Source organism: Entelurus aequoreus, linkage group LG06 (genome assembly GCF_033978785.1).
Source record: "Entelurus aequoreus isolate RoL-2023_Sb linkage group LG06, RoL_Eaeq_v1.1, whole genome shotgun sequence".
NCBI lineage: Eukaryota > Metazoa > Chordata > Actinopteri > Syngnathiformes > Syngnathidae > Entelurus > Entelurus aequoreus.
Genome location: NC_084736.1, coordinates 55771800 through 55789974, shown reverse-complemented (window position 1 = coordinate 55789974; position 18175 = coordinate 55771800). Strand labels below are relative to the sequence as shown.

General features: G+C 45.7%; 1 protein-coding gene across 1 annotated transcript; it reads right to left on the bottom strand.

Annotated features, from left to right (window-relative positions):
- Window positions 1-626: 626 nt before the first annotated feature.
- Window positions 627-8530, bottom strand: LOC133652745 (uncharacterized). The gene is made up of 11 exons (XM_062051796.1): window positions 4427-8530; window positions 3588-3782; window positions 2902-3531; window positions 2416-2598; window positions 2259-2370; window positions 2068-2206; window positions 1895-2004; window positions 1554-1775; window positions 1285-1473; window positions 1034-1172; window positions 627-820 (listed from the first exon to the last, which is right to left on the bottom strand). The coding sequence occupies exons 1-11, from the start codon at window positions 8368-8370 to the stop codon at window positions 627-629; spliced, it is 6057 nt and encodes a 2018-aa protein (XP_061907780.1). The 5' UTR covers window positions 8371-8530.
- Between the last annotated feature and the right edge of the window lie 9645 nt (window positions 8531-18175).

The window sequence follows — 18175 nt, the reverse complement described above, 5'->3', positions numbered from 1 at the left end:
TTGATAATGAATAATAACAATAATTATTTCTATTATCAACAATACAATTGTTTCAAATGCAAAAATACATATATGTAATGACAACTTGAAATACAGAAGAAAGCAGATAAATGGAGGGGAAGAAAGAGAAGCGAACTGTATTAACCTTGTAGATTGTTATAGTAGCAATGTTCAGAGAAGGGAAGGAGGTGACAACCAGGGCAGAACTGCGGTTTACAAGGTTTATTTTAAACCTTTGATGAATATGTGGCGTGTGTATGCTACTCAAAGTGAGTGAGTGTTGACTATGTATAAAATTAATAATGTAAATGTTACCAAGGGTTGTTGTCTGTGAGTGTTGGTTGTATCTTTCGTCGAATTCCAAGGGGTAAGGCGAAGAGGCAGTTCGTGGACAGGCAAGAGGTCGTGGGCAGGAGCAAGGCAGCGTGGTCTGGGTCCGAGCAGGGAGGTCGTGGATCGAGGAGGGCAGTCAGGAATCCGGATGGGTGTCGAGTAACAAGGCACGATCACGGAGGACAGGGGAGTCACTGTGAAAACACAAAAGGACATGAACCAGGGAGACACGGAGAGATAGAGCAAAGCAAAGGCGAGGAAATCACGGGGGAAGGGAATGCCAGACGTGATGCTTACGGGAAGGTTACCGACGTTCTGGCAAAGGTTCCTCGGGTCCGCTGGTCTTTATGCCGCCCCCCTTCTTCAAGTCCAGGTGTGTTGATTATTGAATGTCTGCAGGCTTGTTGCTGCGTGGGCGTGCTGCGCTCAGCACAAGCAGGGGCGTGTCTGAGCGCGCTGTCAGCAGAGGCGCCAACAGCTCCAGTTGCTGAGGAAATGCGGGTTCGACTCCGCGTCGTGACAGTACCCCCCCTCTCCCTTATGCGAGGCCCCCGACGAGCGCCGGGGAGCATCAGGATTGGCACGGTAGAAATCCTCTAGAAGTGAGGGATCGGCAAGGTAGGAGGCTGGCACCCAAGATCTGTCTTCAGGTCCATATCCCTCCCAGTCGACCAGATAAACGAATAAACGAGCCCCCTACCTTGTCGACGGACCCTGAGGATTTCCTTGACCATCCAAACCTGATCTCCATTAGGCAAGAACCTAGAGGGTGGGGGGGCAGGGACAGGAGGGGACAGAGCGCTCTCCCCTACCGGTTTAATTTTGGGAAACATGGACAACTGGATGCCGCTTGACCGAGGGTGGGAGAGCCAATTTAACAGATACAGGGTTTATGATAGAAATCATGGAGAACGGACGAACATAACGTGGAGCCAATTTCCTTGATGGTACCTGGAGACTGAGGTCCTTAGTGAGAAGCATCACTTGTTGTCCTGGTTTATAGGACGGGGCTGGAATGCGATGACGGTTAGATTGCGACACATTTTCTCGGATGCTCTTTCCAAAGCTGCACGAGCGGCTCTCCACACCCTCTGACACGTCTAATATGAGCTCTAGTTGAGGGTACAGCGATCTCCAGTTCTTGTTGGGGAAACAAAGGGGGTTGATAACCCAAAGAGCACTCAAATGGAGCTCTTCAAGGAGTTATAGGAAAACTCCACCCATGGCAGAAACTTGCTCCAGGACGTGGGTTGGTGACTGGCGACACATCGGAGCATGGCCTCCAAGCTTTGATTCGCCCTCTCAGCCTGCCCGTTGCTCTGGGAATGGTATCCCGATGTGAGGCTGACCGAGGCTCCGATTCCCTTGTAGAAGGCTCTACATATTTGCGACATAAACTGAGGTCCTCGGTCAGAAACGATATTCACCGGAATACCATGTTGCTTGACAACGTGAAGTGAGAGGAGGTCAGAAGTCTCTGAGGCAGAAGGTAACTTTCGCAGCGGAATAAAATGGGCTGCCTTGGAGAAACGGTCAACAATTGTAAGGATAGTGGTGTTACCTTTGGAGGCTGGAAATCCCGTGACAAAATCCAGGGCGATGTGCGACCAAGGACGGGCAGGAATGGAGAGAGGGTGAAGAAGACCAGCAGGAGGCCTGTGTGACATCTTGCTACGGGTACAAGTTGAACAAGCAGCGATGAACTCACGAGTGTCCTTGGCCATGGATGGCCACCAAAAACGTCTTCGTAGCAGTGATAGTGATCGTTGAAAACCAGGATGGCATGAGAACAGTCTGGAGTGTCCCCAATCCAGGACCCTGGGTCGTAGCTCCCGATGGACGAACAGTTTGTTGGGAGGTCCACCTCCCGGTCCTGGATTGGAACGCAGTGCAGACTTAACCAAGTCCTCCACTTTCCAAGTTACCATCCCTACGATGTGAGTGGAAGGAAGGATGGGTTCCGCCACTGCCGGACCGGTGGGTTCTTTCAGGAATAACTGGGACAGTGCGTCAGCCTCAGTGTTCTTGGACCCTGGTCTGAAAGAGAGCACATAATTAAAGCGAGAGAAAAACTGCTGCCACCTTGTCTGGCGGTTGTTGATTCTCTTGGCAGCTCGGATGTGCAGAAGGTTGCTGTGGTCCGTCAGAATCTGAAACTGGTGTCTAGCTCCTTCCAACCAGTGTCTCCATTCCCCCAGGGCCTCATGGACCGCCAATAATTCTCTGTTCCCAGCATCGTAGTTCTGTTCGACCGGGGTCAGGCGCCTGGAGAGGAAGGCAACAGGGTGAACCAAATTGTCATTCTTGGACCTTTGAGAGAGAATAGCCCCAATCCCTGAGTCTGAGGCGTCAACCTCCACCAAAAAAGCAGTGTCTAAGTCGTGATGGACTAGTATGGGTGCAGAAACAAAACGCTCCTTTAACTCCTCAAAGGCCTTCCTCGCCAAAAGAGTCCAGACAAAAGGTACGTTAGTTGATGTAAGCGAATGGAGTGGTGCTGCAACTCTACTGAAGTCTTGAATGAATCGACGGTAGAAGCCGGCGAAGCCGAGGAACCTCCGAAGTTACGTCCTAGTAGTAGGTTGCGGCCACTTTACCACGGCCTCCACCTTCTTCGTGTCTGGCCTTATGTGACCCCTTTCGACCACGAATCCCAGGAACTCCACCGAAGAAGAGTGGAAGCAGCACTTTTCTGCTTTCACAAATTGACAGTTTTCCAATAGACGTTGCAGGACAAGTCGGACATGTTTCTGGTGATCAGAGATGTTACGGGAGAAAATTAGAATATCATCCAGGTATACTACCACAAATTGATCCAGCATGTCCCGGAGGATGTCGTTGACAAGAGTTTGGAAAACAGCAGGTGCGTTGGTGAGTCCAAAAGGCATCACCCGGTACTCGTAATGCCCCATATGAGTGTTGAAGGCCGTCTTCCACTCGTCTCCCTCTCTGATCCGTACCAGGTGATAGGCGTTACAGAGATCCAGTTTGGTGAATATGGTTGCAGGTGCCAAAGGCTCAAAAGACGAGTTGAGTAGTGGAAGAGGGTACTTATTCTTAATGGTGATGTTGTTAAGGTGACGGTAGTCAATGCAGGGACGAAGGGATCCGTCCTTCTTGGCCATGAAAAAGAATCCCGCCACCAGTGGAGACTTGGATGGTGTAATGATGTGATGTAGTTCCTCATAGCTTCTTTCTCTGGAAGAGACACATTGTATAGGCGACAAGAAGGCAAAGTAGCGTTAGGGAGTAACTCAATGGCACAGTCATAGGGTCTATGAGGGGGTAGTCCCAGGGCACGTACTTTGCTGAAGACCTCGGCTAAGTCATGGTAGCAAGCTGGAACCAGGGATAGATCGGCCTGGGGAGTCGTGGTAGTGGAGTGGTGGACCGGAGGAGAGACTGAACCAAGACAGTTGGCCATGCAGGGTGTGCTCCAAGCCAGAATTCTGCCGGAAGACCAAGAGATATGGGGGTTGTGGTGACGAAGCCAAGATCTTCCAAGTACAAGTGGGGCTACCGGAGCTTCCAGCACCCATAAACTAATGGTCTCTCTGTGATTACCAGAAATGGTCATGGAAAGTGTGGTAACTTGTGCTCTTTTTCAAGGACCACTGGAAAAGGTTCTTAGCCGAAATACACTTTATTAAAGTACTGCAGAGTTACTATTAATACAGACACGGAGCCGACGTAACATTGCTGTCTATCGGAGGATCACGTACACCACCCAGAAGTCCTAGGGACATCACATAGTAAACAGCACATGCGAAAATCATCCATTCCTTATCCTACAGCGACACCAAGTGGGCACTTGGCTATATTGCCGTTGTTCTAATGAGTGCAACTTAATAATGCTTTCATGAATGTTCACATTATAACACTTCTCCCCCTTTAGATTCCAACATTCCCAAAAATATAAATGGACTTTGAGAAAACCCAAAACGGTGGTTATCATTAGCTGGCGTACACATAAACTTAAAGTACTGTCTCAGCAACTGTTTAGCAATATAAACCTGAAAACATGAAAACATGGCAGATTTAAACTTTCAGTCACACATTCAGTCTGTCTGGAGGTTTGCGAGTGCGATGCGACCTTCGCACTACCTCTGGTGACCCAGCAGACACCGCTGGTGTGGGTGACTTCGGTGGCTCTGGTGTAGGGAGACTGGGAGAGGTCTGGATGTCAGTGTGAGAGTGTCCATCCTCTCCAGAGGAAACAGAAGCCTCTGTCCTTGTCTCAGACTCTGGCGAACCCACCCCTACTGCTGTTGGTCCAGCCCCTGGAAACTCAGTGGAACTGTCTGTCTCTGAGCCTGTATCCTGCCGCAGGCGCACATGGTCCTGATGTCTGCGGAAGATACGTCCATCAGTCAGCTTAACAACGTAGGAAACTGGCCCACTCCTCTTGAGAATAATCCCAGGTAGCCACTGCTGGTTGTTGTTGCTGCTGAAGTTTCTCACATAGACACAGTCATCTGGTTTCAACTGTCTCTCACGTGCATGTTGATCATGTCTTTCTTTCTGTTTTTCCTGCTTTCCCTGCACTTTTGCCTTCATGTCCGGACGCAGCAGGTCCAGTCTTGACTTGGGCCGACGCCCCATCAGCATCTCTGCTGGCGTGCGCCCCGTTGTAGTCTGTGGCGTGAGGCGGTATTTAAACAGGAATCGTGAAAGCTGAGTGCTGAGTGAGTCACCTGTCATTCGCTTCAGGCCCTCCTTCACTGTCTGAACAGCCCGCTCCGCCAGTCCATTTGAGGCTGGGTGGAAAGGAGCTGTTCTTATGTGATGAATGCCGTTCTGTTGCATGAACTCACTGAACAACTCGCTGGTGAAAGTCGGACCATTATCAGTGACTAGTGTGTCAGGCAAGCCGTGTACTGCAAACACTTGCCTGAGTTTGTCGATGGTTGTGGGGGCTGTGATGTTGCTCATGATGTGGGCCTCAATCCATTTAGAATGCGCATCCACCAATAGGAGAAACATCTGCCCCTTAAAAGGGCCCGCAAAGTCCATATGTAGCCTAGACCAGGGACGGTCTGGCCACTCCCATGGGTGCAAAGGAGCAGGTGGAGGCATGTTCTGATTAATCTGACACTGCGTGCATCCTTTCACTTTGTCCTCCAGATCCTTATCCAGTCCTGGCCACCAGACATAGGATCTTGCGAGGCTTTTCATCCGCGATGCACCTGGATGAGTCTCATGTATTTCCTCCACAATCTGTGAACGGCCTGGGGGAGGTACAATGACCCTCGCACCCCAAAAGATGCAGCCATCTTGCAGACTCAGTTCAGTTTTACGTTTAGTATAAGGCCTCAACTCCTCTCCTTCTATCACACTGGGCCAGCCTTGTAAAAGGAAAGTTTTTACTTGGGACATGACTGGGTCCCTCTCTGTCCACTGTTTGATCCGGGATGCTTTCACAGGTGTCTCTTCCAGCTTTTCCAGTGAGAAAACAGTCTCTGGAGGCACATAAGTAACAGCAGGCGTGTCAGGTAAAGGCAGCCGACTCAGTGCATCGGCATTTGCGTTATCCTTACCTGCTCTGTACTCTATGGCGTACTGGTAGGCTGACAGTGTGAGCGCCCAACGTTGTATCCTGGCTGAGGCCAGCGGTGGGATACATTTGGTCTCACTGAACAGGCTCATCAGTGGCTTATGGTCTGTGTAGATCTTGAATGCGCGACCATAGAGATACTGATGAAAGCGCTTGACAGCGAACACGATGGCCAGACCTTCTTTGTCTAGCTGTGAGTATCCCTGCTCCGCTTTTGTCAGGGTACGTGAAGCAAAGCCAACCGGCTTCTCTGATCCGTCCTCCATTACATGCGAAAGAACTGCCCCGACTCCATAGGGCGAGGCGTCGCATGAAAGTGTTATCTGTTTATCCGGGTCATAGTGAACCAGGAGCGTTGCTGAATGGAGGAGCTCTTTCACTTCCTTGAAAGCTGCCTCCTGCTCCTCACACCACTGCCATTTTGTGTCATTGTGAAGCAACTTGTACAGTGGGGCCAAAACTTTTGAGAGGTCGGGCAGAAACTTGCCATAATAGTTCACCATGCCTAAGAACGATCTGAGTTCAGTGATGCATTTGGGGTTTGGAGCTTCCTTAATAGCTCTCACTTTGTCTTCCACTGGGCAGAGTCCCTGTGCTGTGATCCTATGTCCCAGATAGGTCACACTTGGTGCTAGAAACACACATTTGCTGCGCTTTAATCGCAGCCCTGCTTCTGAGAGTCTCTTCAGCACCTCTTCCAAGTTAGCCAGATGCTCCACCTCCGTGGCCCCTGTGACCAAAATATCATCTAAGTACACTGCTACATGCGGAATCCCCTGCAGCAGAGTGTCCATTGTTCTTTGGAAAATGGCAGGACTGGATGCCACTCCAAACACCAGGCGATTGTATTTGAATAAACCTTTGTGTGTGTTGATCGTGACGTACTCTTTTGAATCCTCGTCGAGCAGTAGCTGTTGGTAGGCCTGGCTCATGTCCAGCTTTGTGAACAGCTTACCCCCTGCCAGGGTCGCAAACAGGTCGTCTATGCGTGGCAATGGATACTCCTCCAGCTTAGAGACCTGATTCACTGTGACTTTGTAGTCCCCGCATATCCGTGCAGTTTTGTCCTCCTTTAACACTGGAACAATGGGTGCTGCCCACCTTGAAAACTGGACGGGCTTGATGATGCCCAGCTTCTGTAATCGTTCCAGTTCCTCTTCAACTTTGCCTTTCATGGCATAGGGCACTGCTCTGGGCTTGAAAAACCTAGGTGTGGCTTCAGGGTCAACATGGAGCTTTACTGTCATGCCCTTAAGTGTTCCCAGCTCATCCTTGAACACATCACTGTATCGCTGCAGAGTGACCTCTGTTGTGCTTGCATATTTTATTTCATGCCAGTTGAGTCGGATTTTTCTAAGCACATCGCGGCCCAAAAGACTGGGCCCTCTGCCTTTAGCGATCACCAGCCTGCCTTTAGCTTTTTGACCCTCTGCTAAAATGTCCACATAAACCACTCCCAAATGAGGAATGGGCTGCCCTGTATAGGTCCTAAGTTTGAGCTTTGATGGGCGGATGGGAGGCTGGTTAAACCCCCACGTCCTCCTGTAAGTGTCTTCACTGATAACGGAGGCTGTAGCTCCTGAATCAATCTCAAACTTAATGTCCTGCCCTCCTACAGTGACTGTTGCATAGTAAGGCTCAGGTGGTTCTTCATCCGTTTCCACACCAAACATGTTAAAAGAACACACAGCCTCTTTATCTTCTTCATCTAGGTGATGTGTGGCTGCCTGAGCCTGCTGCATTTTTCCCAGCCCCGGCTTGCCCTTCCCCTTTGAGCTTCTGCACTTTTTGGCTAAATGTCCCTTTTTGTTACAAGCATGACAAACAACGTCTTTAAATTTACAGTCATTTGCATAGTGTCCCCCTCCACAACGAAAACACTCCACTTTTCTTTCATGCTTACCAGTCTCTCTCCTGACATGGTGCACTGCTGCTGTTTGTGCTCCTCCATGTCCTTTCTGGATATCCTTGGCATTATTAGCAGCCATCTCCATGCCTTGGGAGATTTCCAGAGCTTTCTTGAACGTCAGTGGTGGAGTTTCCCCCAGCAGGCGGCGTTGTGTGGCGTCATTATTAATGCCGCACACTAATCTGTCACGTAGCATATCATCTAACACTGCCCCGAAATCACAATGTTCTGACAGCTGCCGTAACTCGGCTACAAAGTTAGCCACAGACTGACCTTGCCTCCTGAAGTAGCTGTGAAACTTGAATCTTTGGACTATCACAGAAGGTTTTGGATTGTGGTGGTTTCCCACGAGCGTGACAAGATCATCATATGGGATCTCTCCCGGTTTCCGCGGTGTGGCCAAGTTCCTTATCAACTTATAAGTCTTTGCTCCACACGCACTCAGGAGAATAGAGCGCTTTTTATCCTCTTCTGTAATCCCATTAGCAGAGAAAAAGTGTCCCAACCTTTCTTCATACTCCGTCCAGTCCTCGTGTCCCTCCACAAATTCACCGACAGTCCCATATGTAGCCATCCTAGCTTGAGGCTCCCTCTCCACGCAGCTCTTCTGTAGCTCCGGGTGCCTTTTTTATTTCCTCTTCAAGCTGCTCCTCTGCAGCCGCCGACACACACTGCCGTCCTCCGTTCTGCTTCACTGCTGCGAACTGCGTCTCTCCTCTGTGTTTTTCCTCGGCGCCGTCGGTCACGCACGGCCGCCTAGCTTACCTAGCACACTTAGCTTAGCTTACAAAACAACAAAACCGGAGACACACGAAAAAAAACAAAAACCAGTTCACCTCGTCGCCAAAAATATGTGGTAACTTGTGCTCTTTTTCAAGGACCACTGGAAAAGGTTCTTAGCCGAAATACACTTTATTAAAGTACTGCAGAGTTACTATTAATACAGACACGGAGCCGACGTAACATTGCTGTCTATCGGAGGATCACGTACACCACCCAGAAGTCCTAGGGACATCACATAGTAAACAGCACATGCGAAAATCATCCATTCCTTATCCTACAGCGACACCAAGTGGGCACTTGGCTATATTGCCGTTGTTCTAATGAGTGCAACTTAATAATGCTTTCATGAATGTTCACATTATAACAGAAAGGGGCTCCGTGCGGTACTTGATGGGGCCCAATGGTCGTCCATCTAGGGCCTGTGCAGGCAGTGTCTTATCCAGGGATATCAGGGGAATGCCCATCTGCCGGGCGAACACGAAGTCCAACAGACTCTCGTCAGCTCCAGACTCCACAAATGCCTTCACTTGAATGCTCCTCTTGTCCCAGGCCAAAGTAGTGGGTAGCAGTATGTCAGGGTTTTATTCTTTACGGGGAAATAAAGTATGGCTCACCAGGATCTCCTCTGCTGGTGAGCCTGATCTTTTGGTCTCGCCGGACAATTATATCGGACGTGTCCGGCAAGACCGCAGTAGAGGCAGAGGCGTTGCCTGTACCTCCTCTCCCTTTCCTCAATGGGCAACTGTGTCCTTCCCAACTGCATGGGCTCCGGGGTTGCCATTGTAGTAGTTGTGGAACGGCAGTCTGGTTCCTAGAGGCAACTCTCTGGCCTCGCTCTGCTGCTCGTTCACAAAGTCGTATGTCAAATTGGAGGGCCAGTTCGATGAGGTCTTTGCAGGAAGTGGGTCTGTCTCTCAGTAAACCGTCCTTAATTTCCTCAGAAAGGCCACGACAGAATGCGCTTTAGAGCGCCCGGTCATCCCAACCGCTGTCTGCCGGCAAGGTACGGAACTCTAGGGTGTAGGCTGCCACGGAGCGTGAACCCTGCGAGATGGAGTGCAGACGTCCGGCTGCGTTCCCCCCCATCCTTGGGGTGATCAAAAACAGCCCGAAATTCTGCACGGAACGCAGAATAGTCGGAGTTGAGCCCCATGGTCCTGTCGACTGCAACAGTAGCCCACTTGAGAGCCGGGCCGGAAAGCAAGGAAAAAATAAATGCAATCTTGGCGCCTTCGGAGGAATAGCGGGAGGGCTGCTGACGAAAAATGAGGTCACATTGTACCAAAAACCCTCTACATAGTTCAAAGTCCCCCTCAAAGGGTCTAGGGCTGGCAATCCTGGGCTCTTGTTCCAAAATGCTGTGTTTGGGTCCCCGGACTGGAGAAGCAAGCGGAGGTACCACAGGTCCTGAACTGGCCCCAGGGCACATGTTGTCCAGCCTGGAATATAGTCTGGTAAAGGCTCTCTCTAGATTGTCCTCAAGGGCAATAAACCGAACCTGATGTTCGCTAACGACGGAGCTAAGGATAGCCAGGTCGGAAGATCTGGATGTCCGGGGCTGGAGCTTGCCGTTGTCTCCTGGTTCTGGCATGTTGTTGGCCAAAATGTACTGTTATGTTCAGAGAAGGGAAGGAGGCGACAACCAGGGCAGAACTGCGGTTTACAAGGTTTATTTTAAACCTTTGATGAATACGTGGCGTGTGTATGCTACTCAAAGTGAGTGAGTGTCGATTATGTGTAAAATTAATAATGTAAATGTTACCAAGGGCTGTTATCTGTGAGTGTTGGTTGTATCTTTCGTCGAAATTCCAAGGGGGAAAGGCGAAGAGGCAGTTCGTGGACAGGCAAGAGGTCGTGGGCAGGAGCAAGGCAGCGAGGTCTGGGTCCGAGCAGGGAGGTCGTGGATCGAGGAGGGCAGTCAGGAATCCGGATGGGTGTCGAGTAACAAGGCACGATCACGGAGGACAGGGGAGTCACTGTGAAAACACAAAAGGACATGAACCAGGGAGACACGGAGATGGAGCAAAGCAAAGGCGAGGAAATCACGGGAGAAGGGAATGCCAGACGTGATGCTTACGGGAAGGTTAGCGACGTTCTGGCAAAGGTTCCTCACGTCCGCTGGTCTTTATGCCGCCCCCCTTCATCAAGTCCAGGTGTGTTGATTATTGTTGCTGCGTGGGCGTGCTGCGCTCAGCACGAGCAGGGCCGTGTCTGAGCGCGCTGTCAGCGGAGGCGCCGGCAGCTCCAGTTGCAGAGGAAACGCGGGTTCGACTCTGCGTCGTGACAAACAATAGGTTAAGTTTTATGGGTGTGCCATGTGTTACCCAGTTTCCCATAGGGCAACAACGTTAATATATGTTTGATGAAACGTGATTATATGCATGAGTACATGTATGTATGTGTACAGTATGTGTATATGTATGTTTGTACAGTGAATGTATGTTTACAGTATGTGTATAGGTATGTTTGTACAGTGAACGTGTGTGTGGATGTACAGTATGTGTATATGTATGTTTGTACATGGTGGATGTATGTACCGTGCGTGTGTATGTAGGTACTGTATTTGTGTATGTACGTATGTGGGAGCGTATGTACCTATGTATGTGGGTAAGTACCAATGTGTGCGTGTATGTATGTATGAATGAATGTACGTATGTATGTATATATGTATGAATAATTGCGTGTACGTGCGTATGTATGTGTGTTTGTATGTACAAAATATTTGTCTCCCAGTGTGTGCGGGAGCCAAAGTACGAGAGCCCAACCCAAAACAGCAGCTGTGGTGCCCAGGGAACAAGGGACCGCCGGCCTAACACAGTCAGGCCAGCCAGCGACAGGACCCCCAGAACCTTGCCCACCGTGCCGGCCAGCAGGGCCAGCAGCAGGCCTTAGACAGACGCGGTCAGCAGAGGACAAGTCACGGAAGAAGCAGAGGACAGCCAGCCCCCAAGCCAGCGAGAGACCACGCCCCAAGCGGGCAGAAAGACGGGAGACCCGGAAAGGCCCGGAGACTTCCTGCAACCAGACGGAAGGACCGCCCGGCCCCACAAGCAACCGGGCCCCCATGAACCCAACCCCACCCTGAGGAACTACCCGCCTCATTGGCAGGGACCCTGCCCTGGCAGATCCCCAAACCTGAGAAAAACAAAAGGAGAAGAGATCACAGACACGCTGACACACAAGGTCATGGTACAGTATATTTCTACACAGATACCGTGTAAATAAACAGATAATATTAGTTATTTTACTATAGTGTAAGTAAATGAAATACAAAGCAATAATATACAACACAATATGATTTAAATACAAAGTGTACCTCATTAAACATAAATCTTTAGGCTTTTGTCTAGCGTTTCCAACAGTTGGAAAGTCGTCCTCTCAGTAAATAAATGATAAATGGGTTATACTTGTATAGCGCTTTTCTACCTTCAAGGTACTCAAAGCGCTTTGACAGTATTTCCACATTCACCCATTCACACACACATTCACACACTCATGGCGGGAGCTGCCATGCAAGGCGCTAACCAGCAGCCATCAGGGGCAAGGGTGAAGTGTCTTGCCCAAGGACACAACGGACGTGACTAGAATGGTAGAAGGTGGGGATTGAACCCCAGTAACCAGCAACCCTCCGATTGCTGGCACAGCCACTCTATCAACTTCGCCACGCCGTCCATGATGAATTCACGGTCAGGCGATACCTTATGGTCCATTTAATCTGTAAATAACAATATATGAATCATAACTGTCCGTGTTTATCAGTAAATAACAATATATAAATCATAAATGTCAGTGATTATCTCACGCTGACAACATAAACGCATCAGATTCAGAGTTGCATTAGCATTAATAACTACACAAACGACATGTCACTGACTACTTTTACAGCATGTAACAAACTAAATAGTGAATATTTGATGTCATTTAATGTCTTTCCACCTAGAGATGGGTACCGTTTACATTTGAACCGATACGGTACTGATTCCCGGTTCCTGAAAATCAATGCCGGTACTCAATGGTACTAATTTTCGGTACTTTTGTGTGTGGTAATTATATTAAATGTTTTTGATAATAAAATTTAAAAAAATAGTTGCAACATAAAAAAAATTAGCTTATTATCTTGTTTTATTATAACATTTCTGAGTCTCAATCAGAGGTGAGTAGAGAAACCAAAAATGTTACTTAAAGGGACGGCGTGGCTCAGTTGGGAGAGTGGCCGTGCTAGCAACCTGAGGGTTCCTGGTTTGATCCCCACCTTCTACGAACCTAGTCACGTCCGTTGTGTCCTTGAGCAACACACTTCACCCTTGCTCCTGATAGGTTGTGGTTAGGGCCTTGCATGGCAGCTCCCACCATCAGTGTGTGAATGTGTGTGTGTGAATGGGTGAATGTGGAAATAGTGTCAAAGCGTTTTGAGTACCTTGAAGGTAGAAAAGCGCTATACAAGTATAACCCATTTACCATTTACAATGAAGGTGCTGTTTGCAACTTCCTCACAGTTACATTTTTCAAAGCAAAAAATTTGAGATGTCCGATAATGGCTTTTTTACCGATATCCGATATTCCGATATTGTCCAACTCTTAATTACCAATACCGATATCAACCGATACCGATATATACAGTCGTGGAATGAACACATTATTAGGGCTGTGAATCTTTGGGTGTCCCACGATTCGATTCAAAATCGATTCTTGAGGTCACGATTCGATTCAAAATCGATTTTTTTTTCAATTCAACACGATTCTCGATTCAAAAACAATTTTTTCCCGATTCAAAACTATTCTCTTTTCATTCAATACATAGGATTTCAGCCGGATCTACCCCAGTCTGCTGACATGCAAGCAGAGTAGTAGATTTTTGTAAAAAGCTTTTATAATTGTAAAGGACAATGTTTTATCAACTGATTGCAATAATGTAAATTTGTTTTAACTATTAAATGAACCAAAAATATGACTTATTTTATCTTTGTGAAAATATTGGACACAGTGTTTTGTCAAGCTTATGAGATGCGATGCAAGTGTAAGCCACTGTGTCACTATTGTTCTTTTTTTTTTTTTTTTTTAGAAATGTCTAATGATAATGTCAATGAAGGATTTTTAATCACTGCTATGTTGAAATTATAACTAATATTGATACTGTTGTTGATAATATTCATTTTTGTTTCACTACTTTTGGTTTGTTCTGTGTTGTGTTTGTGTCTCCTCTCAATTGCTCTGTTTAATGCAGTTCTGAGTGTTGCTGGGTCGGGTTTGGTTTTGGAATTGGATTGCATTGTTATGGTATTGCTGTGTATTGTTTTGTTGGATTGATCAATTAAAAAAAATAATAATTATAATAAAAAAATAAAAAATACAAAAAATAGATTTTTTTAAAATGAGAATCGATTCTGAATCGCACACGTGAGAATCACGATTCGAATTCGAATAGATTTTTTCCCACACCCCTACACGTTATTATGCCTAATTTTGTTGTGATGCCCCGCTGGATGCATTAAACAATGTAACAAGGTTTTCCAAAATAAATCAACTCAAGTTATGGAAAAAAATGCCAACATGGCACTGCCATATTTATTATTGAAGTCAAAAAGTGCATTATTTTTTAAACATGCCTCAAAACAATAACAGTGCAATAATTTTTCATAACATGGTCACTACTTTCTAGTTTCTTTTGTTATATTCTTACTTTACGGTTATATTTTATTCTCATTGTTGCTTTTTATTTTTATTGTTATTGTAATATGTTTCTATTCTGTTTCCATTTATACCCCCATTATTTACTTTTTACTTTTTAAATTCGATCTCAATTCTTTACACTGCTGCTGGAATTGTAATTTTCCTGAGGGAACTCTCCTGAAGGAATCAATAAAGTACTATCTATCCATCTATCCAAACAGCAGCTTGGAATTTGGGAAATGCTCTCCCTGAGAGAGACTATGAGGAGGTTGAGGTGGGCGGGGTTTATATTGTAGCGTCCCGGAAGAGTTAGTACTGCAGGGGATTCTGAGTATTTGTTCTGTTGTGTTACGGTGCGGATGTTCTCCCGGAATGTGTTTGTCATTCTTGTTTGGTGTGGGTTCACAGTGTGGCGCATATTTGTAACAGTGTTAAACTTGTTTATACGGCTACCCTCAGTGTGACCTGTATGGCTGTTGACCAAGTATTGTAGTAGAATTTCTGACCTTTGACCTATAATGCATGTCTAATAAGAATGTACGCTCATTTAATTTCTCTTCTATTCTGTGCCAGTGGGACAAAAGTGAATATTAAGTCGTGCCAACCTGTCTACAGAATGTGTTGACTGTTTAAAGGATTCGAGTTGTTATGGAACAGATAGGGATAACCAAAAGACATTGACGCATTAGATAACAAACAATGACGCACAAGAGACATATAAAAAATGGCAGAAGACCGGAACTCGACAGTGATTTTGGCTTGTGTGTGTCTTGTTTACTCCGGAGTAACATGTGGTCTGTCTGCACGGCCAACTTAATTCAACCTGCACTTCTGATAATGGGTAAATACATTTGTTGTACTAAACTACTTTTGTTGCCTGTTTAAGCTTCGGACAATCCACTACAGTATGCCTTGCATTAATTCGTGATGAGAACAGCCGGTAGATATTATGTGACTCAGACGGCACGCACGCAAAGGAAATGTCTTTAAAGGCCTACTGAAATTAATTTTTTAAATTTAAACGGGGATAGCAGATCTATTCTATGTGTCATACTTGATCATTTCGCGATATTGCCATATTTTCGCTGAAAGGATTTAGTGAGAACAAGGACGATAAAGATCGCAACTTTTGGTATCTGACAAAAAAAGCCTTGCCCCTACCGGAAGTAGCGTGACGTAGTCAGTTGAACATTTCCGCAAAGTTCCCTATTGTTTACAGTGATGGGGGCCAGAAGTGAGAGCGATTCGGACCGAGAAAGTGACAATTTCCCCATTAATTTGAGCGAAGATGAAAGATTTGTGGATGAGGAAAGTGCAAGTGAAGGACTAGTGGGGAGTGGAAGCGATTCAGATAGGGAAGATGCTGTGAGATACGGGTGGGACCTGATATTCAGCTGGGAATGACTACAACAGTAAATAAACACAAGACATATATATACTCTATTAGCCACAACACAACCAGGCTTATATTTAATATGCCACAAATGAATCCCGCATAAAAACACCTAGGTGTTTGTTATGCTAGCTCCTAGCTCCTAGCTACTAGCTCCCGTCCATATAACCCGCCAATACAATTCAAACACCTGCACAACCCACACAATCACTCAGCCCAAAGGACCGTTCACCTAACCCAAGGTTCATAAAGCTTATATATTTAACCAAAGTTACGTACGTGACACGCACGTACGGGCAAGCGATCAAATGTTTGGAAGCGCAGCTGCGTACTCACGGTACCGCGTCTGCGTCTGTGTATCCAAATCAAAGTAATCCTAGTAAGAGTCTGTGTTGTCCCAGTTCTCTACAGGCGTCTGTGTATCGAAGTCAAAGTCCTCCTGGTAAGAGTCTCTGTTGTCCGAGTTCTTCGATCTTGACTGCATCTTTCGGGAATTTAAACAATGAAACGCCGGCTGTGTTGTGTTGCTGACTTCCCTCGCAAAATACTCAGCTTCGCACCGACAACTTTCTTCTTTGCTTGCTCAGCTTCTTTCTCCATAATGCAATAAACAAATTGCAACAGATTCACCAACACAGATGTCCAGAATACTGTGGAATAATGAGATGAAAACAGAGCTATTTTGTATTAGCTTCAATGGGGGAGCCATACTTCTGTTTCACTGGCTACGTCACGCGCATACGTCATCATCCAAAGGAGTTTTCAACCGGAAGTTTAGCGGGAAATTTAAAATTGCACTTTATAAGTTAACCCGGCCGTATTGGCATGTGTTGCAATGTTAAGATTTCATCATTGATATATAAACTATCAGACTGCGTGGTCGGTAGTAGTGGGTTTCAGTAGGCCTTTAAGGTTTATTGGCACTCTGTACCTCTCCCTACGTACGTGTACACAGCGGCGTTATAAAACGTCATACATTTTACTTTTAGAAACCGATACCGATAATTTCCGATATTACATTTTAAAGCATTTATCGGCCGATAATATCGGCAGCCCGATATTATCGGACATTCCTACAAAAAATACAACAAGAATACCACCTGCTAGCTTATGTTACCATTAGTGGTTCAACAGAACACATTTGTTTGACAATTGTCTATATTTTTCACAATTACAAAGTGTGTGTATCAAAGATGTTTACTGGCCCAAATGATTGGTGTTTACGGCGGTACACGTACAAAAGCAGTCCAGGAGAAGCAACGGACAATTTGTAGTCATGTTGTTGTTATGATAAAATATACATTCAATGACAGCTAACGCTAGCTATCCAAATTGCTATTATTAGCTAACAACACCTGAATCTAATGCGCTTACATGTGTTACGTATGAACGTAATAATGTCATTTCGTAGGAGAAGCCGTGAGAGAACAGGATATAGTACGTAAAATATATTGGAAAGTTGGCGCCCTGTGTAAATGTTGCAAACAGACCCTTCAAGTAGTCATCCAAATATTTAAGTAAGAGTAACTATTTGGTAAAAAAACAAACTACTCAAGCACTGAGTAACTGGGTAACTTATGATTTATTTCCTAAATATTTTTCAATGCTACTTCCAATGCAAGCATAGTTGGTGAGTGTGTGAGAGAGTGACAATACTAAAACATGTAATACTATGATGATGTCAATACTCTACATGTAGCGATGGGAATGAAACACTATGTAAAAGAGTAAAAGTAAAAACACAGTGTTACTGTTCAAACTGTATATAATGTTACAGTGGCCCAAAATATTGTTAAACAAAACCTCTGCCTTGTTTTTAATGAATACTTAGACTTATTGTATACTGTATTTTAGGGTGGTACTTAATAAATACTTAGGTCTACTACACTACTGTATTTTAATGTTGTCATTATGGTGGTACTTAATGAATACTTAGGTCTACTACACTACTGTGTTTTAATGTTGTCATTATGGTGGTACTTAATGAATGCTTAGGTGTACTACACTACTGTATTTAACGTTGTGATTATGGTGGTACTTAACTAATACTTAGGTCTACTACACTACTGTATTTTAATGTTTTCATTATGGTGGGACTTAACTAATACTTAGAGGTCTACTACGCTACTGTATTTTAATGTTGTCATTGTGGTGGGACTTAATGAATACTTAGGTCTACTACGCTACTGTATTTTAATGTTGTCATTATGGTGGTACTTAATGAATACTTAGGTCTACTACGCTATTGTATTTTAATGTTGTCATTAAGTATGCATTTATTTCCTGGTGTGCTGTACTGTAGTGTGCTATAATATTAATTGTTTAAACGATTGACAAACAACTATTTGGTTTTGTTGTTGTTTTTTTATACTCCTAACTTCTACCATTTAGGAAAGAAAGCAATGCCAATAAGTACTAGAAATATGTCAGTAGTTCTATGTATTGTCATGAGTTCTTTACATAACAATAACTTTAATAAGGTCCATCATGATCACATACAAGTGTGAAGATTGTAAATGTAAGTCAAAGGAAA

Coding starts and splice junctions, on each gene's coding strand:
- LOC133652745 (XM_062051796.1), bottom strand. CDS start 8,370: ATGGCTACATATGGGACTGTCGGTGAATTTGTGGAGGGACACGAGGAC. Junction 2,599..2,901: donor CCGCAACCTACTACTAGGAC/GTAACTTCGGAG, acceptor CTTCCTCTCCAG/GCGCCTGACCCCGGTCGAAC. Junction 1,776..1,894: donor GGGATTTCCAGCCTCCAAAG/GTAACACCACTA, acceptor CACGTTGTCAAG/CAACATGGTATTCCGGTGAA.